This window comes from Cupressus sempervirens, chromosome 11 (genome assembly GCF_028749045.1).
Source record: "Cupressus sempervirens isolate cs-2001-9-10 chromosome 11, ASM2874904v1, whole genome shotgun sequence".
Classification (NCBI taxonomy): Eukaryota; Viridiplantae; Streptophyta; class Pinopsida; order Cupressales; family Cupressaceae; genus Cupressus; species Cupressus sempervirens.
This window is the reverse complement of record NC_143128.1, coordinates 99,548,610-99,572,632: the sequence shown is the minus strand read 5'-3', so window position 1 is coordinate 99,572,632 and position 24,023 is coordinate 99,548,610. Positions and strand designations below refer to the sequence as shown.

At 34.4% G+C, this 24,023-nt stretch overlaps 1 protein-coding gene across 2 annotated transcripts in view; it reads right to left on the bottom strand.

Moving 5' to 3' along the window:
* Nucleotides 1-6,534: 6,534 nt before the first annotated feature.
* Nucleotides 6,535-24,023, bottom strand: part of LOC149528398 (putative phospholipid-transporting ATPase 4) — a 69,066-nt gene continuing 51,577 nt past the window's right edge. Inside the window, exons 12-13 of one of the 2 annotated variants that reach the window (XM_089808499.1) lie at nt 12,872-13,529; nt 6,535-6,554 (exon numbers count right to left, since the gene is read on the bottom strand). In XM_089808499.1, coding sequence (XP_089664625.1) covers nt 6,535-6,554; nt 12,872-13,529 — 678 coding nt within the window. Of the gene's footprint in view, nt 6,555-12,727; nt 13,530-24,023 lie in introns of those variants that run through there. The other variant, XM_089808498.1, reaches the window with a different exon arrangement.

Genomic DNA, 24,023 nt, shown 5'->3' with positions numbered 1-24,023 from the left:
TGGCATGCAACATACTAGAAGAATCCCACATCTCTCAAGAGATGGACATTTGGTGGCTCTAAGGAAGGAAGTTGTTCACACATTTAGGCCATGATCTTCATCATGTAATAATCCTTAGTGTCAACATAAAGATAAACCAATTTCATTAATATATCAATCTAAGAAATCAAATCAATAAAAAATTTAGAAACTAAAAGTACGTAGGTCCAAGTTGACTTCTTGTGTCTAGATCTAGGTTGACTTCTAGATTCTTTGACACTAGCAAAACCCTACTGCATCTACAAGTAGCATTCCATGTCTATTGCAAAAACATGAAAATGTAAACAAACAAGAAAATGAGCATGAAAATTGAGGCATAACTCATTTAAGAGCCTCCTCATCTCAAGTACAAACTTTAGAACCCCCATTGTTATTGGCTCCAACTATTCTCTCCTTGACATCTTCTTCTTGCTTCTTTAGTTTCTTTTACAACAATGTAAGTCACTAATGACTCTTTTAAAAGGATAATTTTCCTTATGTTTCCTTTTTAGATTAGGTTAATTTTTGAATTTTTATTGATATTAACTTTTATATATCCATGTATTGATAATCATGTTCAATCATTTCGTCATGACTTGAGTTAGGAAACTTAGATTTTTACACCGTTATAGCCATTAAAAATGTGATTTAATACCCTAGCTCTCTAATGGGGTTTTGATGTTCTTTGAGTCCATCTTGGAATATTTTGAAAGAAATTTATCATCAAGTACTATCTTTAAATGGAAACACCCATCATTTCATGCTTAATCAACTCTTTCTCCCATTCTATCCCGCTTCTTACATTTTCATCTGCATAGTTTTTTAGACCTCAAGGTTAGCTCTTTTTGGGTTAAACCTAGAATAAGTTGATCTAGGTCAACCTATTCTAAAATAGGATGACCCGAGTTGACCTATTTCTCATAGACTTTAATTCTAAGGCTAGGTTTGTCTTAGGATTCTAAATGCAGAAATTGGGTGATCTAGTTGGGTTGCTTTATTTTTGCACTAAAAAACTAGTATAAAAGGAAGCCTAGGAACCTCATTTTCACAATCATGATCATATGAATGTACAATTACAATAACTTGAGATCTCAAGCTAATAGATTTCCTAAGTCATTTCAAGCATTCATCAAGCATTCAAAGCATTCAATATTCAAAGATTCTTTGTTAACTTTTCCTCTTTAAGATCTAGCATTTTTTTGGCCATCAAGGGAGGAGATCTACATTGTGACATTTTTCATATTATTTATTGATGTACATTTTCATCCATGGATCCATGGTGTGGTTTTGGTAGATCCATTGTATTTGTGGAGATTTCCTACTTCCTTCATTGCAAATTCAACATCTACAACACACGAGCATTGCAAAATCCTTATTAGAAAGGGTTTCATCAAGAAAGGTGAATATTCTTGCTTTATTTCATTTTTTACATTAAATTTTATTTCAAGGTTGATTCTTCAATCTAGGGCTTGGCCAATGCAAGTCCTCCCCCAAAAAACAAAACCATTTTTCTTGTGCACATGAGCATGCAAGGTATTTGAATTGTGACCATAGATTTGAAAACTACGCTCCAAGACATTTTCAGAGAAGTTGGGTTAATTTTTCTATAGTGTCCAAAGAACATGTCCATCTTCTTTTAAATTATCTAAACACTTTCCCACTAGGTCGACCTATTCTTGTAGGTGTGAGAAAAATAGGGTTTTCCACTATGATTGTAGACTTGCAATAAACAATTCAATTAGTCTTAAATCCATGATTTTTGGAGTGAAAAGACATATTATCTTGCATATTTCAAGGGGAGTTTTTAATAATTTATTTTATCTCTTAGCAAAGATCTATTTTCAAATCCTAATTGGGATGATTGCATAAAAATACATTGAATATTTTAAATATCTTGCAAATTTGAAGTCGACAAAAAAGTGGAAAAAAAGCTCTGGAGGTGGTCTGTAATTTTATATGGATACTACATCTGAGTTCATTCGACGTTGCCAACTGGCATCAATGGTCTTGCGTGTCCTTGCTAGGTTTTTTCCTTTCCTTTGTTTTTGCTTGTCATGTCATTCTATGGGTGTGTGTCTTAAACTTATTTTTGTGGCATTTTCCCTTGCCATTAGTTTTTGTTTTGTTTTTCTTCTACGCCAATTTTATTAGGTTGTTTGGCTCTTTCATTGGCTTGTACATGTGAATCAAAGAAGATGGACAAAAATAATGATGTTGTGCCAAGTGAGATGATAGGTGAGGATGCAATGTGTTTAAATGATGATAAAGAGGTAGAGGCAAACACTTCAAGCAATGATAAGCCAGAGGATTCTAGAAATGATGGAAAGAAAAGCCTCAATGAGGGTATCATTGGCAATATAGGCCCTGAGAAGAAGAATGGGAAGCCTTCTTATTAGGCAGTTCTTGCTAATATGTCAATTCAAGTATGTCCCGCTTTGACTTGTTTTGAAAGTTTGAAAAGAAATTAGTTGTAGAGTGTTCTAATGTAGTGGGAAGAACCCTAGCCCATGGAGATAGATAGGATGCTAGAGATGGTGGTGAAGCTACTCCTAGAACAGAAGATGGTAGGAATCCTTCTGATGGTTTGAAAACCCTAACCTTGTCTCCCAATGAGGATATGGTTAAAGTAATTAGCATAGAGGAGAGTTGATTAAGAAATATGGCTATATTATTTGTTTTCTTGGATATTAATGCTTTACCTTCATGTAAATTTCTTGATGAATGGTTGAATATAGTTTGGGGAAAGAAATTTGGCTTACATGTTAGTTTTTGCAAAATGCTTCAAAAAGGGCTTTTTGTTATTTTCTTAAAAAATTATAATATGCAAGAGAGAGTCCTTAAAAAAGGGTTTTGGAATGTTGGTCATTCTTTAGTTAGAGAATATTCATGGTCAATAAATGGTAATTTTGATAAATTTATAAAAATATCCACACTGAATTGGGTGGAGATTAAGAATCTTCAAGCATAGTTTTGGCCTTTTATTTCGCATATCTTGAGTCCTTTAGGTTCTATTTTGTAGATTGAAGAATCTAGAGTTACTCTCCCCCATTTGAATGCTTGTATTCTTTGTGCCTTTGATCCCAATGTGGTTTTTATTGATATTATTTCCCTTGACTTAGAAGGAAAAAACTTCTCATGGGAAGTCTCTTTGTTAGGTAATCTTCATGCTTATTTTCATTGTAAGCTTAACAGGCATATCAAGAAAAATTGTTTGACTTTTAAAGTTCATTTTGATAGAGCTAAAGTTAATGTTAATAGTGTTAAAGAACTAGTTTTGGATATTGTTAACAATTATGAGGTTGTGGCTAAGGATGGTTTACCACCTACCCAGAGAGAGAACATGGATAGTTGTAACTAATCATTCTCTGCCCTTAAAGATTTTTTCAAAGGCTGATTCAATTGAGTGTGGTAGGTTTGTTTCTTTGGATAATCCTCTCTATGATAGATATTTTGAGGTGATACTAACTATTCATGTCAGACATATTTCTAGTGAAGTTCATCCCATGACCCTCATTGTGGCCTCTCTAGTTGTTTCTATCGAGACTAGCCCTAGTGAGATCCCTACTAGATTGAGTGCTCAAAATCTTGCCATTAGGTCCATTAATGAGAAGGTACGAGTTATTAGAATTTTTGTTGTTAAACCTAAGGAGGTCAATACTCCGTCACTTGTGATGCATAAGACTTTGAATGCAAACTCGAGGGGGTGGGGGGTAATTCACTGAAGTTGTTAAGAAAAAAAGAAAGACATATGAGAAGAGATCTATCTCTACTAGTGATGGTAACAAGAATGTTATCCTGAACTATTTTAATAGACTCTATAAGGCTCCAAAGCCTCCCTCTAAATAATCCCCCTCAGGATGATTAATATCCATAGTTGGAATGTTACAGGACTTGAAATGATAGACATAAAATATATTGTTAGAAAATGGTGTAATAAGTTTAAGGACAAGGACATCATATGTCTACAAGAAATTAAAGTTGTCGATTTTCAAGCATCTTGTATGAGAAAAATTCTATGGGACAAAGCCACATGGTTTTATTCCGAGCATGAAAAAGGAAAAGGTGGAGTGGCTATTTTGATAGGGCCCAAGTGGACTGATTATATCTTATAGTATGGTTGCTCACCATGTCAAAGAGAACTTTGGGTGAATTTCAAGCATGATGAAGAGTTAATTGGGGTATGCAATATATATGCTCCAAATGATTATAGAGAAAGAGCTAGGTTATGGGATTGGTGCCCATCTGAGTTGCCTAAAGAATACTAGATTTTTATAGAGACTTTAATATGGTGGATTTCGATTGTGATAAAAAAGTTGGATCGAAACACTCATGGAAAGGTAATGAACAATACTTTTGGTTAAAATTCAAAAGGTGTTTCAATTTGATAGATCCTCTGGAAAATAATAGGGAGAACTTCAAAGACATTTGGTTCACTTGGCACAATAATCAAGGAGCTAATAATAGATTTTTTTGCAAACTGGATAGGATATTCTATGAATCTTCTTTTTTCTCCTTTCAAACTAAGGAAGGTCACTCTCCAATAACTTTTTCACCTATTGCAATGTAGGATCACTCTCCTATTTCTGCTAGGATCCTGATAAATAAGGATGAAAATGTAAGTAGTGAGAGTAATAGATGCAAAGTATTTAAGTTAAATAATTCATTACTCAAGGATCCTAACAATAAAGAGGCTATTAGAATGGTGACATTCTTATCAAAAATGTGTAACCAATCTCAAAGCCTAGTTAAACAATGTGGAAACCTAAAGGAAAATGTATTAGATTATTGGGAAAAAAAGTGGCTGAGGATATAAATGAGGAAGAGAATGATCTTCAAATCAAATTAAATGAAGTAGAATATGCACTTCAAAATAATCTAGATGACCCATTTCTCCTTCATAAGTTAGTCTCTATCAAGCATCAATTAGGATTTCTACAAAGATATAAAATCCAAGGGTAGAGGATTCGGGCAAAGATTAATTGGTTAAGAGTAGGAGATATAGGATCTAGATTTTTTTTTAAACATTGTTAGGGCTAAAAAAAAGGCAGAAATGATAGAAGATATTCAGGTGGAGGGTGGTAGAATGAATGACCCAAAGGCAATTAGGGAGTCTTTTTTCAATTTCTATTCTAAATTGTTTTCTTCAGAGTTTGGTCAAGATCAGTGAAATGAGTTGAAAAACTACTTGAAGATGATCCCTAAGAAGATTTATGAAATGGAAAGTGATAAGCTTAATAGAAGCATCTCATCAAAAGAGATGCAAGATGCCATTAAAGCTATGGCTAATGACAAGTACCTAGGACTAGATGGATTGCCTATTGAATTTTATAAATATAATATAGATTGGATTGGGAAAGAACTTTTGTTGTTTTATAATGATTCCTTTGGGTATGGTTCTCTGAGCAACAAAGTGAATAGAGGGGTTATTAAATTGCTTCCTAAAGTTAGGGATAGATCCCTAGTTAAGAATTGGAGGCCTATCACCATACTTAATTTATCTTATAAAATTATAGCTAAAGTGTTGGGTAGAAGAATTGCAGATATTACAAAGAACATTGTTTCAGTCACTCAAACTAGTTTCACAAAGGGGAGATTTATTTTGGAGAACCTCATCACTAGTTGAGAAGCTATGAATTGGTCAAAGGTTGATGGGGAAAATGTGGCTATGATTCTTCTAGATTTTGAGAAAGCATATGACAGAGTTGAGTGGCCCTTTGTCATTGGAATGTTAAAAGCTTTTGGGTTTCCTCCTTACTTTTGCAAATGGATTGAAATACTATTTCAGGATTCTTCTACTATTATTGATGTGAATGGGGAATTATCAAACCTTATTGTTCTTTAGAGGCCTATCAGACAAGGTTTCCCTATTGCACTCTCCTTATTTGTGATTGTTGTTGATGCTCTCTTTTATATACTGAGGGACTCCTCTTTGGGGCCTCCTATTAAGGGCATTACTCTCCCCAATTCAGAGGAATTGATTAATGCTCAGTTTGTAGATGATACTACTCTCTATTTGGAATTTCTTGAGGATAACTTCTCTTTGGCTCTCAATAGACTTAATTTCTTCTGTGTAGTATCTAGAGCCAATGTGACCCCCCATAAGTCATCTGTTATAGGATGGATGGAGATACCTCCTAATTGGTTACTCAAGATGGGTTGGAAATGGATTAGGCCTAAAACCATTATTAGATATTTGGGTATTTCATTCTCTTTGAAACCTTCTTTTTCTTATATGTGGGAGTGGATGTTCAACAAGATTAATGGAAAACATATCAGGTGGCAAGCTCACTCCCTTTTGTTGGCTGGGAGAGTTTAGGTTGTACAAAAAGTCCTTTCTCTCATCATATATATTTTTCTTCGACTTGGATGTTTACTAAGTCTCAGTTTGGTATGCTTGAAAAAATTCTCAAAGATTTTCTTATGGTCGGATGTTATGGGATCAAAAAAAAAGACATTGTGTTAAATGGGAGTGGTGTTGCCTTCCCAAACAACTTAGGGGCCTGTGACTAAAAGACATTAGAGTCTAGGGGACTTCGCTTGAAGCTAAATGGATATATAAAGCTTTTTGGGGGAATGAGCCTTGGAAGATTCTTGTGAGAAGCAATGTTAAACAATCAGTGATTAAGAAAGGTAAGCATTGGGCTAACATTCTATTTTGGGATATTATTATGGGGGATTTTAAGATGAATATTTTTGGGTCTAAAGTGTTCAACTCCCTATAGTCTACATGGTCACAAGTGAGGGAGTTCATCTCCTATAGGAGTGCCACTGGAGGGCCTCCTAAATATATTGTTGTTGATAGATCAATTTGGTGGGGATTGTGTTTGAATAATAAACCTCTTACTCTTACTCAAAGTTGTTATGCAAAAAATTGGAATAATAAAGGCATTTCTCTTATTAGCGATTTACTAGCACATAACAAGCTTGAGTCATGGGATGAGATCTCCAGTAAGTATGGTATCCCAAATCTCAAAAGAAGACTTATACTCCTCTATCCAAAGTGATTAGCAAGGAGAAAGTTGGGAAAATCATGAATGGTGATACTTTTATCTTGAAAAAACAAAAAAAAAAGGATGGTATTGTTATTGATAATACTTCTTCTAAGCAAATTTATAGAATGTTTAAAAATGATCACTTTGTATTCTTGTGTATAGTTAAATGTTGGGGTCTTGAGTGTCCTTTCTCAAACTGGCATTTTTTCTTTGATTATTTTTAGAAGGGTCCTTGTGAGCCTAAGGTTATTCATTTTAGATGGTTGCTATTGATTAAGAAGCTTGTTGGGAGGTCAGCATTGTCTTACATTAATGTTGAGTCTATGATTTGCAAATTGTGTAATAAGCCTGAGAGTTTTGAGCATATTTTCTTTGAGTGCATTTATGCAAAAAAATTCTAGGCCATTTTCTTTGGGTCTCCAATTGATTGAAATATTAGTAGTGACTTTTCTTGGTGTGAAATTTTGATTGGTTATGTTAGATCTTTTGACTTATTTTTTAACAGATTTTGGTTTTCTCTTATTGGTGAAGTATCATGGTTTCTTTGGAAGGAAAGGAATACAGAGATACTTCAAAATGTCAGAAGGTGCCCTACTAAGTTTAATCTTAAACTCATACACTTCTACATTATGTCATAGGTTTCCTTTTGCTTGGAGATTCCAAAGTCCAGATTCATGAAATTGATACACGATGGAGTTTCACTTATTTACAAAGATGAAGTCAAGGCAATGTAGTGCATTGAGAAATTTCAAAGTTTTCTTTCACAAGCTGAGGTTGATGAGCTTAACAGTCTTTTGGAGAATTGTCATCTGGGTCCTTATGGTAATAATACTAAATACAGACATCATTGCAAAGAGATCATAAGTGAAAGAGGGGCAAACACTTTTTTTGTCTTTGCAACAACACTTTGTTGATACTACTTTTTAGTCAGATCATGGTTATCACTTTACTCCTTTTTGTCTATGTTGGTCTTTTGAATCCATTGTTGTTTTGAAGGCTCATGTAAAACAATTATGTCCAGTTCCTTATGGGTTAAGTCCCTAGATGGTTAAGGCACCTCCCTCTATTTTTGTATCTTGGTGAGGGCTGGTCTAAGTTCATACTAAAAGTACTCTATGTTGTTGACTATGCTTTTTCAATATAAAATATATATATCTTGCAAATCTTGAAAAATGAATGTAAAATTTGAATGAGAAGGCCCTCATGAACTAAAATATTTTCATTCTTGAATTCCAACTCCACTTATTACAATCTCTTATGAGTTTTGTCCACAAAAGAAATTTGAACTTAAAGTGCTTCAAAAATTAGATTGATATAAGATAATGGCCCTCAATGAAATATTTTACAAAGTTTTATGTTGCTTGGGTGTCTAAAATTTGATACCTAATTTTGGATTAAGAGTTAAAATTGAAAATAATATCCCAAGACCACCCCTTAACTAGACCAAACAAAATGAATGACAACTATTATAAAATGTGCTTCATTAAATTTAAATAAACACCAACCACTCTTGGAGATTTCCAATGTCCCCACGTAGGGATGATAATATTAGATTTAATTTTAAATAGTTTCATAAATTATGAATATCATGAGGAAAAAATAAAATTGGTTAGTAATCATTATAAACTTACTATTTGGGTTGAAATCCTTGATTCGGGTACTATATAGGCACATTCATTGTAAGCATGTATATAATGTTTTAAAATTGTGATTATAATGATGATGATAGGACTAGTTTGAAAAATGCTTGATCATCATAATTAATAATTAATAATTAAATTGAATTACACTTTTAAAAAAACACATTGAATAATGATGATCAGAGAAGGGCTAGTTGAAAAATGCTTCATCAACAAAATTTATAATTATAAATTAAATTAAATTAATTAGAAATAAAATATATTATTTATAATAACTAGAGATAGTACATATATTTAATGAAATAAAATCAACAATTTAGTAGTAAAGTTAATTATCTAATTTTGAAATTGTATAAGTAGTAGAGTAGAGTAGAGTAGTAAATACTTAATTAAACTACTAAGTTATAATATAGTTTAATTAGGTATAGTAATAGAAAGATAAAAAAACCTCATTCTATTTTAAAAACTTAAACATTAGAAAAATATGATTTTTTAAAATATCTAACTAATACAAATTTAATCAGTGTATTAACAAGAAAAACATAAGTATTATAAAATTTAATATGATGAAATATTATAGTACATATGTTAAAATAAATATTTAAAACTGAAATATATTTATTTCTATAAAGTTAAAATGTAGAAACTTTAGTCTTTGATAAATTTTAATTTCTAAAATATGATAATGCTTCTTCAAAATCCACTCCTATAATGCCTTAAATATATATGAAACCAATAAAGTTCAAGTAAAATAATTACAAATTTAAGAAATAAAAAATTTCACAAATAAGCATTATAAGAATTAAAATTTAAAATTAAATTAAAAAATGCATACTATGGGAAATTAAAAAATATAAATCTAGAACATTTAGTTATAAATTCTGACCTTTCAAAAACCATGATAAGGTTGCTCACATAAATCAGGCAGCCTCTGCATATTTACTTTAGCCAACTCTGTAAGCAAATGTATGATCAATTGTTCTGTTGTGCTTGCTGGTCATGATTTTCTGTATCATGTCTCAAGCCAAACGTATGATCAATTATTCTATCTTGCTTTCAGGTATCGATTTTCGATATCATACTTCAAGTTGAATAATTTTTAAAAATAATTTTAAAATTATCTTCAAATTTGTATGAAGGTGTCACAACCAACTTCTTCTCGCTGAATAATTAGCATCACATTTCCACGTGGATGGAAAATGAACCAATTTTATTATTATAATAAAAAATTAGAATTGGTTATCATTAATTCTGGATATGGTGAATTGGGTCAGTTACCATTCAGTTGGGAGAGGTCATCTTGGGTACCCCATGCAAATTATGTGGCGCTAAAAAGAATGGGAGGATGACGGTTATTGGAACATGATGCCTTCTCCTAATTCTCTTCCGCGATACATATTTATATAACCTTCAGACCATGCAATGGGGGAGCAGTCAGTTTTTCAATCCCATGTATCTAGTTCTTCTGCTCAGAAATAAAACAAAGAGCATGATATTGTTCAAAATACATTGAAATCGAGGGTGCAACAATATATTCCTCGTTTTTAACACCAAAAAAGGGGATTATAAATTTAGTGCGAGAAAAACAGGTGTTGGGAACGAACATATACAAAGAGTGGGGTCATTAATGTATGGTTGTGTATCTGATTAGGAGGAACAACAACAAGGATTGCAAGGGAAGAAAAGACTGGCAGTTCATAGACACAAGCAGAGGTTTGAAGGCACGGGTAGACTAGAGGTGTCGAGTGCTTGGGAAAGAATAGGAGTAGATGCTCTGCATATAAATTGAACTTTTCTTCAGATGATAATGCAATGGCTGCCTCAACACCAGATGGCCCTTTTCTTGCAGAACGTTATTCTTCAAATGCTAATACCATGTATGATGTCAGCAGAAGAAATGCAGAAGAAGCAGGTAAGGCATTACCATGATGGGATTTGATCTTTAAATTGGGTATTACTTCCTTTTTGGTTGTCAGCTCAGAAATTTTGTGTATTACTTTCATATAGCCAAGAGCTTAGCTTTACCTTCAAATGAATGTTTTGACATAGAAGCAAACAAGTTCTTGATGTGCAATTGCGTATTTCCTTTTGGGCTTTGAGCTCAGCGATTATGAGTTACTTATAGCCGTGAACTCAGTTTTACCTTTTGATTGATATTAGACATTTTCAAGTTTCTGTTGTTATAGATCATGTAGAGAGCTTATTATGGAACAATGTTAGGCTGTGCTATGATTCTAAAATCTATTACCAGGCATGTTGCATGTCCATTTACATTAGTTTAGTATCATTTGGCAAGGTGAAGTTAAATTAGAATAGCACATCGAATCTCATATTTGATTTGTGAGACCATTAGTATCTAATTTTGTGTGAGATGCAATTTGTTTTTGAAATTGGGGTGTTTCGTGGTGGAAGTAACAACCCTACCATGTTCTCCCTTTGGACTTGAGTTAGTGTTTGCTCGAAAAGGAGACCACTCTAAATCTTTATTTTACTGATATCTAGTGCAAAACAATCTTTTTGCCAAAATGGGACCAAGATTCATAACTAGCATTGTCTGCTAGACTAGACCCACTTCCACTCTTCATTCCATCAAAGCTCATTGAGCTAGACCATAAGTAGCATTTTCTATACTTAGTTTTTGTACACAATGGATATTTGAGTTGAAAAACACATCAAATCACATCTTTGGTTTATTACTGAGTTATTGCTGACAACCTTTCTTGACAAAAATGCTATGTCATTTTCTATGCTTCTTTTATTAGTGGCCATGCTTCATTGAGCTTTGACATAACTAGACTGATCTATTCTCTGATAGTTGTAATAATCGTGATCAATTTGTGGACATATTGGTTGCGTGTTAATGTCACAATGTAAGAATTGGACCATTGAATAGTTGTCGTCTCAGTGGTGCCAGATAAAGATGGTTTCTATTGGTGAGCGGATGCTACAGGTGACATTTAGCAATAGTTTTATTCCATGTATTAGTTACTAACTTACAATCACCATATTTACTTAGATCTTGATGGCAAATACTTGAAACTTAGATCTCATACAAATCATTGACTTCCTTTAACTGCAAATATAGGAGATTTTATTTCACCATTTCCTCAGGGGATTTGAGTGTCAAGTTGTTATTTATTTAAAAATTGATCCTTCCTCATTAACAAAGTCAAGTAAAATATCTATGATTGATCATAAATTGAAACGAAACTTACCTACCATAAAAATATGTACATTATTGATCATGTGATGTTTTTGACTACTTTATTGGACTAAATTTAGTTTTGTCTTGAAACGTAATAACTATTCTTCCAAAAATTCCTTTTCTTGAGTGGTTACTCTGTTATTGCATAATTTTGAACCAATACTTGATTGTGTATTTGTGAATTTTCAAACATATACTATACCAAATTAGTAAGATGTCATCAGGATAAAGATGCATTTATCTGATAACTTAATTTTGGGTATATTGTATCCTATTGTATTAAGTTTAAGTTGATGAATAGTGAACTTCTATGACTATATTTTGGTTAATGCTTAAGTGTTGCATATGTTTTTACTTTGAAATAATGTAATTCAAAATGAATGAAAGTTCCTAGTGATTAGGAAGTATGCTTCCATCTAATAAATCAAGAAAGAATGATATGAATCCTTGTTATTTATTACTCAAGAATATTATGAGAAATTTGAGATTTATGGTGGAAAAATACTCAAAAATTGTCATGCAACCTTTCAAATTGTCGTTTGTAACGTATAGTTGTGGTCGTTTCTGGTAACATAGGTACAGACCAGTTTGAAAACAGGGTATTCAATTCTTTCACTATTCATTTTTATTTCATGAGTTTCTCTTTCGCATGAATTGGCCTGGTGTACCTTTTTTTCATATCGTCTATGAAAACGACAGAACCCTTTCACCAATTAATCTTATTATTACAAGAGTTCTCATGCACACAATTCTGCATTGAGAACCCCAACTAATTTATTGCAATGCCGCTGCCCTTGGTAATAACAGTTGCACTTCTACTAGATAAAGAATAATCTAAAATGAATTGATGCTAATCATCAAATAATGTGGAGCTGATCTGGCGTCAAAAACATTCTCCAAAGCATGGAGCCCAATGTGGCAATGCATTACAAGCCAATCTTGTAGCTATGACCCAGAATCTGTATTGCCACAAAACCTAGTCCGAAGTGTACTACCACCAAAAAACAAAGGGCTACCTGTAACAGAATTACAAATTGTCTTCCGTTTGTGATGTATCTGTCCCTTCCATTGTTTGATCTTAGCATCTACTCTGACTGAAAATCCAACCCTAGTCTCTTGCTTGGCCTTTTCTTGTTCTCTAGACCACATCTCTGTATCTTCGATATCCTTTTTAAAATGCTTAATCTCTTGAATAACACAATCATCCAAAGGGTTAAGCATCCTTTGTAAAGTAATGTGCGTGAAGTATGGAAGCACAGAGGTTATGGCTACAAGTAGTGTAATGAACCAATAAATTGGTGCAGGTCCCAGTATATCAGTCAGGGCGTGGAATGCGTTATTTGAGATGGTGGGTGGTAGAGCTCCATATACGTATAAAAATGCATACCAGGTAAATATGCTACCCCAGATGAATAGGTGTTGGATCCATGTGAAGTGGGCTATGACCAGTGCAATCTGGCAGTTGACAGCCCATATGATACATGTGTACATGGTGGTTCCAATGTTTGAGGGATCCGATGTGGCACCTTGAGCGCGGAATGCCTGAGCGTTGTAGATGTATATATTGAGAAAAAATGTTATGAGAGACGTGTATACTCCATTTGCCATCCAACCAATGATACGAGACCAGTTGAAGAATACGTTGCGAGGGCCCTGCTGATACAGAGCAGGAAACTACAGACAAAAGAAAACATCAATGAGGTTAAGATTCAATTCAAGAAAATAATTAAACACTATCTATTTGTACTATCTGCTGGTCATGAACTACTGTCTGATGATACCTGATATTGCTGTAGGAGCCATGCTCTATGATTGTGAATCTAAACATGCTTTAAGATTAACATGCTAAGAATTAGAGTTTTGGAAGCTCCCTCACGGGGCTTATAACTAAACGTGATTTAAGACTTGATAGATATCTAAAACTCTCAAAACATGACCTCTTACTTATAAACATAACGGTGTTCAAAGCTTGATGGTGGTAAAATTGTTAGTGGTAGCTGTATTGAGTACGTGATCATCCTTTACGTACCATTGTATTAATGGTAAATGTGTTGGCTTTAGGACATGGCATCTCATCTTAGACTTGGTATCGTAAGCTTTTACGGCACATACAAATTTGATGGCGATGCCTGTATTGATGGGTGGAGGACATGGCTTCTAATCTTACAATTGGTACTGTAAACTTTGAGGGCACACACAAATTAGACAGTCACATGTTTCCTAGAATTCCTTGGAAAGTTTTGTGTGACATGAACCAAAGGTGTTTCAAGTATGAAAGTGAACATTTTAATATGATGGTGTGTTGTGAGGTTCTCACACCATCGCCTAAAAAATTTTGGAGACCTTTTTTCTGGACCACCTTAACAAATTTTTTGACCTTGTCCAAAAAATTTCGATTTAGAAAATTTTACATCTTGGACACCTTCAGCCCAGAAGGGAGAGGGCTAGGTTTATTTTCACCCGGTTTCAACTTGATTTTTCAAAACAACCAATTTCATCTTTAAGCCGAACAAATTTCAAAGAACAACACTTGGTGGGATAAAATTGTAAATTTCGTACTTAGATGATTTTTTTTGAAAATTTGGATATAATTGTGTAAATTTGGATAATTTTCAAAAAATAAAATTTTGTTAGATTTGAACTTTTTGGAAATTCTTGAATTTCTTTGGTGAAAAAATTAATTTTGTCAAGATGAAATCAAATTGCAAAATCAATTTTAAAACTTTAGAAAAAAAATTTATTTGTGTTAACAACTAAAATTGCTTAGCAAAATCGATTTCAATTGAATTGCAAAAAATTGGCTTTAATGGATTAAAATTGCTTTGAAATTTTTTAAGACTTAATGAAATTGGTAATTTAATATGCAAAAATGGCTTTTGGCTAGCCAAAATCCAATTTTAATGACGTGTTAATTACTAAATCATTATTAAATGAAAACATTTAGCATCTCCAAGGCATTATTTACTTTATTTTTGCAATTTCGATCTAATTAGCAATTTAGAAAAGTAAATTTCATCTTGGCAAAGTTAATTTTGGGCTAAGCATTTAATTGGGGGCCATGTCTTGTGTGCTAATTAATATTTTTCTTGCCCCGAGTGTCCCAGTCGGCCAACTAAGGAGAGTATAGGAATTGGGTATAAGAGGAAACTCTTTCTCCTTTTCTCCTCATTTTCCTCACTCTTCTTTGGTGTTTAGGCGATTTTTGGCTAAGGGCAGATTTCTTCTTCCTTGGACAATTTTTGCAAGGGCTGATTTCTTCTTCCTTAGACAATTTTTGCAAGGGTGGATTGGTATTTTTCCTTGGATGATTTTTTTGCAAGAGCAGATCTGCAGTCTTCTTACTTGGCAAATTTTGTGGGAACCAAAATTTTTGAAAGATAAAATATTGATTTTATGCAAGGGGCTACAATTTTTGCCCTAATTTGAACGATTTTGTTTGGAGGAGATTATTGTGACCTAAGGTCTGATTTTTTTTGGGCAAATGGTGGACAATTCCGAGAACACTAAATTCTGATTTTTTTCAATTAGAGCCTCAAGTTTTGCAAGGGGTTTGAAATTCTCAAAGTCTGATCCTAAATTCTAAAAGGACGATCCGGCTATTGGTAGAGGTAACTTTAAATCATTTAGAGTTGAAAGGGGTCCTTAAGCTAATTTCTCTCTTTTGTTCTTGTATAGACATTATTTCCCTTGGTTCTTCTTGCATTCATTGTCCACCACTTTACCATCCCGTAATAGGGCGACGAGATGGAGGATGGTAGTGCAAGCAAGGATCCTAAGGGAACAAACACTAAGAAAGACAAAGAGGATATGATGCCCAAAACAACTTTCTTCTCAAAAATGAAATGAATACCGATACCAATGTCGGTACAATAAACATGATATAAGTAAAAGACAGACTAAAGGAAGGACAATCCCCCTTGGCTATTGGTAAAAGTAATTTCAAATTATTTAGAGTTGAAAGAGGTCCTTAAGCGGATTTCTCTCTCTTGTTCTTGTCTAGACATTGTCTCCCTTGGTTCTTCTCACATTCATTGTCCACCACTTTACCATCCCATAATAGGGTGACGAGATGGAGGATGGTAGTGCAAGCAAGAATCCTAAGGGAACAGACACTAAGAAAGAGAAAGAGGATATGATGCCCAAACCAACTTTTTTTTCGAAAATGAGGCAAATAATCGATACCAATATCGGTACAGTAAACATAATATAGTTAAAAGACAGACTAAAGGAAGGACAATCCCCCTTGGCAGGAAAGATATACAGAAGGCGGTTGCACATCACAGCCCAGGCATCGACACTTCCATTACAACCATGATGAGTGAAAATGAAACAACACTTGATTTTGGAGACATCAGAGAAGAGGATATCAATGAGACAAGACTTGGATCAAGATTGGATGAGCTAGGAAAGGCTACTATCAAGAAGAAACATTTGGGCGCCCTTTCCTCTCTCAACACCTTTATTGGATATGCAAAAGAATATGAGAAGGAACATGAGAAGACACTACAAGTAACAAATAGCATGATGAAATCAGTGGAGCTCAAGATAAAGCATACATCTTGTCCTCCCATGGAAGAAATTAATGAAAGGCTAGCTAGGTTCATTGCCTTGGCTAAAAGAATGAAAGAAAAAGGGAGAGTTATATTAGAAGATCATTTAATGTAAGCCCAAGTGGCAATTTCTCTTTCTTCTAGGATAGGACTAAGTGTCTATTTCTGATTGGCTGCCATTGTGGTGCCTTCTCATTGGTTGCCACTTTTTCACTTTTTTCATTGGTCCATTGACAAGGTGGCATCTTCTCATTGGCCGATGGGGTTGCAACCCTAATTAGGGTTTCTAGGATTCAATTTGGATCATTGGTTTTTCTTTTGATCTCTATCGTCAGTTGTAATTTCGGCCCCTATAAAAGGCTATTTGCTCTCATTTGTAATGGTCAGAGAAAATTGTTGCATAAGATAATACCAAAATTTGTTATTTCTTTCTCATTGTTGTGACTTGTATGGTGATTAAGGGCCTTTGGTATTATTGCATGGTTTCTACTTCCAAATAGTTAGAATAAATTTCTTTTCAAGTTGTTGAAACAAATTCTATTTCAAGTTGCTAAGTAAAAGTAAAGTAGATGGGTAGTTGTGTGGTAGCAATAGTAGGTGTTTGATAGGGATCAATACTAGACCACTAGCATCCTAGCGGCTTGTTGAGAAGCCTTATATGGCAAACTAGTTTACTTTTCTTTTGAATCATTGCACCTATCAAAGTGAAGCCACTAGTTAACTTTCATTAGGTTCGATCCCAATCCATTTGCTAGTCTTCCATCCATAGCAGTAGGAGTAGGATAGCAAGTAATTTAGGACTTAGAATTTAGGAGAAGAGAGTTAGAGGAACACCAATCGTAAGAACCTTTCACCCTCCACTACCATCACTTTCCCATCAAAATCATCTAGCATTCACACCGAACCACCATCTCCATCATCCCACCAAAGTCCAAGTCATCCTCAACAATTTACGTAAGGCCACCTACGTGATTACCAGAAAATCACTTCAATAAAACTGAGTAAGTATCCACAAGTGTAAGGAACATTGGAGTTATTCTCATATCCCATGAGCAATAACTTTTCAAGAGAGGAATTGTATGTTTGATACTCCCTATCAAATATTCAATTACTAACGTAAGTGATACAAAACTTGCATCAACATGGTGTATGTGTGATGCAAGAGCATCCTAGGATGTCAGATCAATTTTGCATCAATCAAATTTATTTATTTGATTTTTACGATACTTTAGTTTTAAATGTTTTAGTGAATAAATTTGATGTTATAAGGCTTGAAATATTGGATGAATTATTTTCTCAAGTCCTAAGGTTTAATCTAGCATAGGACTTGGACACATGTTGAAAACATCTTCTTGACATATTCTTGAAATCTTTCACTTTAGCTATTGGTGATGGTAAAATTTTAAAATATTACATTTGATATGTTTACAAAGCATCTTTTTGCAACAAGGAGTCTAGGTGACAAGTGGCAATGCATGCCTTAATGCAAATACTTGTGGACTTCTGAAATTGTCGTAGTTGACAGATTGATTGGCTGTTAGAAGAGCTGGTTTGTGACAATACTTATGGAACATCTTGTATTTGCAGCCTTCTTATTTGGATGTGGTATTCGGAGAAAATCTGATTTTGCATTAATGATTTATGCTATTTTTCATTGGTGGAAGTTGAGGTGGACTTGTGCAGCATTATGAAAGCATTCAATGCAAAAAAGGGAGTTATTAACAACATCACATTTAATAAGATTGGAGTTGGAGGATTCATTTAACAGCTGCTAGTTGAAGGACAAAGTTTGAGTGCAGCTGTGGCTCAAGTGGTGGATGGATTCCTTGTAGTTTCCTCTTGCTCTTTGCTGATTTTACATCAGATATTTTTCATATTAGTGTATATGCCCATAAGGCAAAAAGCATTGTAAATTTGGAGCAACTTGGTTGTAATTTCTTTTCAAGATTATTAATAGAACATAAGATTCAATTTCTGTTGAAATCTCTTTGTGCTTTCTAAGTTACTTCAAATTTAAGTCAATTCAATTGAGTGGTTTGCAATTTATGTAGTTTGAGAGGGATTTTCCCCCTGCACTAAGTGCTATTGGAGCTAATGTTCCTAAGTGTGCAGGCAAAGCACTGAATGTGAGGCAGTTTGCATTAGGACTTGAGGGCGGAGTGTGCCTTTGAGTTTGTTGCATATGTATGTGCAACTTGCAAGAGGAACTACTTAAAGTATTTGTTGAGCAGAGGTTCTTGATGTTGTAAATAGATCGCCGAATGTGAGACAATTTGCAACTAAATTGTAAGTTTTGATAGGAGGATTTTTGTTGAGACTTTGTGAGGCCTTCAGTATGGAAAAGAGAGAGGAATAGAACTTACTGGCCTTGAGAAAATTAGAGAACAAGAGATTGATAAGAGAATAATTTATAAAGTTGAAGTAGCAGGTGAATGAACTAGCAGTGGAGTTAGAGGATAAAAGAGGTAATAGCGAATTTGTTTATTCTGATAATATTATAAATGCAGGAAAGAAAGAAGATATAGCAGTGTCATGCATGCAAAATTGAAGAAGAGAAAAATGATGGATTTGAAGAAATTTATGAACTTGAAGCTAAGGAATGTCTATTAGAAGGCATAGAGAATGAGGTCAAAAAGATTGCAGCAGCAAAAGAGAGTTATTTAAAGGATACAAATGAAGTTGAGAAAGACAATTTACTAGTTTAGATTGAAGAAGAATGGAATAAACTTATTGCAGGTGGAGTAGAAGTTGCAGCAAAAGGTATGGATAAGATAAGATAAGATAAGATAATAATATTAGTGTCCAATAAAAGACCACAAAAGGGTCTATGGGACTGAGAGCTTACAACAAGATAACAGAGAAAAGTGGGAGTATCAAATGGTATCCAAGAAAAGCAAGCAAGAAACAAGAAGAAAAGAAAAAAGAAGTGCCAAGGAAAGGATTAGGAATCCTTTGTATACATGAAGAATTTGGTCACAGAAGGATATGTCTGCAAATGAGCCTTGCACTGTCTTTGTGAGCTACTGGAGGAGTGTCACTATTGTAATAAACTGCTGCACTGCTGTGGGGTCTCACAGATAGAGGTAAAATCCAATTTTATTGTTTCATTTGATTGGGAAAGAATGTATGAATGGAGAAAGTTGTTGCAGAAATAAATCATTTTGAGAAAGTTGAAACTGAGGAATGAGATGTGAAGGTCAAAGAGGAATTTTTTAGTGATTCTTTGTTTTAAAGTAGTGAAGATGAAGATTCACTAGCTAGAGAGATCGAATACTTGTTGGAGAACGTGGATCATGAATCTCAAGATTAATGTTCCAATGTTGTTTTGAATGTGGAAGATTAGTTTGCAGAAGCAAAATCTTTTAGAACACATTAAAAATGGTGACATTATGTTGAAGAAAAGTTTGAAATTGTAGCAGTGAATGGAACTAAGGGAAATTTTAACTTTTCTGAATATCATTGTGAAGAAGGATGTGAGTATGATGGGATTGTAACAAGAGAGAAAATTCATACATATTTTATTAGACTTGGAACAATGATTTGCATGTTATGGATGAGTTAGTTCAGAACGATTTTGTTTGGTATGTAAAGAACGATTTGTATGTTGTTGCAAAGTTTAATTAGGTATATATTGGTGAGGTTGGTTAGACTATGATGAGTTGAGTCCCACAAGATTAGAGGAGAATGTGAGATACATTTGGAGGAGGTGGTTGGTTTGTGGTGAAGTTGACTCTACATTGAGGAGGTTGAGTGTAGAACAAAGTTGTCAGAGAAGGATGCTTATTTCAATTAGATGCTGGAAGAGGAGAAAGAAAAAATTATCAGAGATACCAATTTCAGTGACAGATTTTTCTGAGGATTGCTTGCAATCTGAAAGGGTGGTACACTCAACTCCATTTTTTGAATCCACATTCACAAAATTTTCCCTACCATTTCTGTGTGATGTAGGAGCATCCTAGGATGTGAGAGCAATCTTGCATCAACCAAAAATGTTTAACTTTTGCAATATTTTAGTTTGAAATGTTTTAGTGAATAAATTTGATGTAATAAGGCCTAAAATATTTGATTAATCACTTGGCCAAGTCCTAAGGTTTAACCCAACATAAGAGTTTGGCACACGTTGAATCTTGGTATATTGATATTTTGAAAATCTTCCATTTTGGCTATTAATGGTGGTTGTTTTTGGATAATAAACATTTTAAAATGTTACATTTTTTAATTTTTAAAAAGAATCTCTTTTCAAGTGGGTGCCTAGGTGGAAAAAGGCAATGCATGTCTTACTACAGATTCTTGTGGAGTTATGGAGCTGTCATAGTTGACCAGTTTGATTGGCTATAGAGGAGGTGGTTGGTGACTTGTCATGTCCCCTTTTCAAATAATTAAAAATAATAATCTTTGCTAAGGCAAGCAGGCCCAAAAAGGCGAAGTTTCAGAAAAAGGGGATAATCTTTGGAAGCGAATGGACTAATAAATAAAAATTATTATTAAAATATGTTTTATTAACCCCTTTTGGATGTGAGTTAGGGTTATGCCCTCTTTTAAGGGGTTTGGAGGCATTTTGAGCTCATGCCAGAACTTGATTTTTGCTCATTTCTTTGTTGTTCTTCAGAGGCTGCCAAACCTGTGGAGAAGGAGACCTAAGAACGAGAGTTTGCAGGTTTCCAAGAAGGCTAAAGACGGGAGTTTAAAGCCATTCCATGTGCATGCTCATGCAAAGTTTTCCTTTGTGCTGAACAGTGCAGATTTGTGGATTTTTGGGTGTGTTTTTTGTAAGAGTTTGGTGTTTTCGGTTAAGTATTTCATATCAGTTTGGGTTGCTACTGTATATTAGACATTTAAATGTTAAAATAGATTTGAATATATGTATTTGGTCATGATTATACTTCTATGATAGATTATCAGTGCTTTTGTGGTGTTTTCGGCTATTTTGTGTTGTTTTCGGGAGCTCGATGAGCATTGTTTTTGTCCTCTGTTTGGGAGCTATTGTGTAAATGTTATATAGATATGGAAATGTCATTTTGTAGGCTGTTATGCTACTAAAATTTCTGTAAAAGATGTCCATTTTTATATTTATTAATAATATGTGAAGCTGTGAAGTTTTTGGCACTATTTTCGGCATACCCAATTTGGGGTTTATTGAGAAATTGGTGGATTTTTGAAATATTGGTTGTTTGATTTTAAAGATCTAATTAGAGGCTTGAAATATCATAAAAAATCAGAAAAGGGACATTTCAGTGGTATCAGAGCTATGATCTTGCCAGCCTGAGGGTTTGTAGAAGTTTGCATGTTAGTTTTGACAACCACCCAAATTTTGCATGTCATAATTTATGGTTGCATGTTGCTTCTAATCAGTTGCATGTCAAAATTTATGGTTGCATGCTACTTCTAATCATTTGCATGTTAGTTCTTGATGAATTTGGTGGTTGCATATTGCTTCTAATCAGCTGTATGTCAAAATCTATGGTTGCATGCTACTTCTAATCATTTGCATGTTAGTTCTTGGTGAATTTGGTGGTTGCATGTTGCTTCTAATCAGCTGCATGACAAAATTTATGGTTGCATGCAACTAAGTGAAAGAGAAAAGGGATATTTGCAATGAGAAAAGAATAAAGAAAGTTTGATCAAACCTCCAGTTGAAAGTAAAAGTACAAAATCCAAGGAAGGAAAAAGTATGGCTGATCCAGATGAGATGGCAAAGAAATTCTTCTAAGACATCCAAGGTATTTGTCATAATTACTAGTTGTAGCTGCATATTGCAAGTAGTTTAAGTCTCATATTTGTATTGAATATTGCCAAATTAGTTGCACATTCATGTTAAGTTATTGTTTAGACAATCTGGAGTCTTTTTGTAAGCATTCTCTTTGATGCAAATCGAAACAAGAGTCCTTGCAGCAATCTAAAAAATTATATCAGTCATACGACCCCTTGTTTGCAAAGTGTTTGACAAAATGTCAAACAACTGAAGTATAAAGATTCTTGGTGTTTGAAGAAGTTATAACATATTGGAGTTACTCTCTACTTTATCTAGAATGGACAGGTATAGTACAGAGTCTCAGAGGACACGATCTTGGACAATTGATATCTAGAGTCAGAACAGTAGAAAGGATGGTTATTTAGACATTCGAAATAAACTTAGGAAAATAAGCCATGACATGTCTGAACAGTTGGTTAAGCACCACCGTATGATGAATGACATGCTATCTGACCCAGCTAAGGTGGATAAGTTGACTGGATTTCTATTTGGCAGTTTTTCTCATAGGGCAGATGACACAATTACCAAGAACTTGCATGAGGAGTTTGAGAAACTAGCTTGTAGCCAGGTAGAGGTCTCAGATTCTACTCCACCACAGGAGGTAGTGAGAAAGGATATTACGCAGATTGATAGTAATGGTCAACTTGATACTCAAATTGAGACAATTGTATACAGGTCATCAAAGGGTGATGTCATAGGTATTCAGGATGGTATAGTTACAACAGGCAGTAACTACAGCGTAGTGGGTTCAGATGATGATTATGAGGATGTTGTTGTGCATGATGGTGAGATACCTGGTAGAGATGAGCAGACATTGAGCATTCATGAATTTGCTGAGAAAGAGTACCAGGCACAGTTAGATGCTTCATCACATGAGGTTGAGGCTGGTAGTACTTCACATGATTTGTCTAGCCAACTGAAAGTGAACAAAGACAGTATTGTGACTTCATTATCCCATCATGACAAGTATGTGGAGTTAGTTGGTATTGGTCATATTACTCAGGTGAGGAGTTTGCTTGAGTTACCAAATGATTCTAGTTTACGGATATGGACTCGAGATTGTTATATTGGCATTTGGGATTCAGTTGATTGGAGATCTTTAACACTTTTTGGTAGCAGTGTTTGTTTGGGTGCTATCATGGATTTGATTAGCAGATTGCACAGTGTTGTCTTTTCTTGTGCTAGCAGCTTGTCTGATGTTGGTATTAGTTTTTATACATCGGTGTTGGGCTTTGTTCATATATCTAGTCGACCATACTTGTTGGAATGTGTTGATGATCTTTCATATTTGGCAGTGTGTATAGATGAGTCCCAGGATCATATTGGCATTGATGACATCCAGGAGGATGTAGTGGGCAGTTTTGAAGACTTAGTTTCCTTGGCAGTTTCTTTTGGTACAAAGGAGTTGGACAGCAGTGTTACAATTTTTGATACTCCGTATGTTGATATGAGCTTTGGAGTTGATTCACAAGATATGGATGGTAATACTCTAGAGACTAGTAACTTTGAGGATACTCCTTTAGAGAGTGCATCAGAGGAGGTTTGTAGGAGACAATCTAGCCAGTGCCATCATGTGTCTAATCAGTTGAGAGTTAGTGAGCGAGACATTGCTATCACTTGCCACCATTTCTATGCTACTCGTCAGTTGTTAGCAGTTTATGGATGGGGTTCTCCTACTAGTGATGAGTAGGAAGGCAGTTATCTTTCCTTGACAGAGATCCACTCTTTATGGGAGGCTATTTGGATTTTGAGACAGAATTATATGCAGTTGGTAGCCGACAGAGATTATCTTACGGAGTGGGGGAGTACAGCATATGATGCATTATTGGCCAAGGAAGATGAGGTGAGTGAGCTTACTTAGCAACT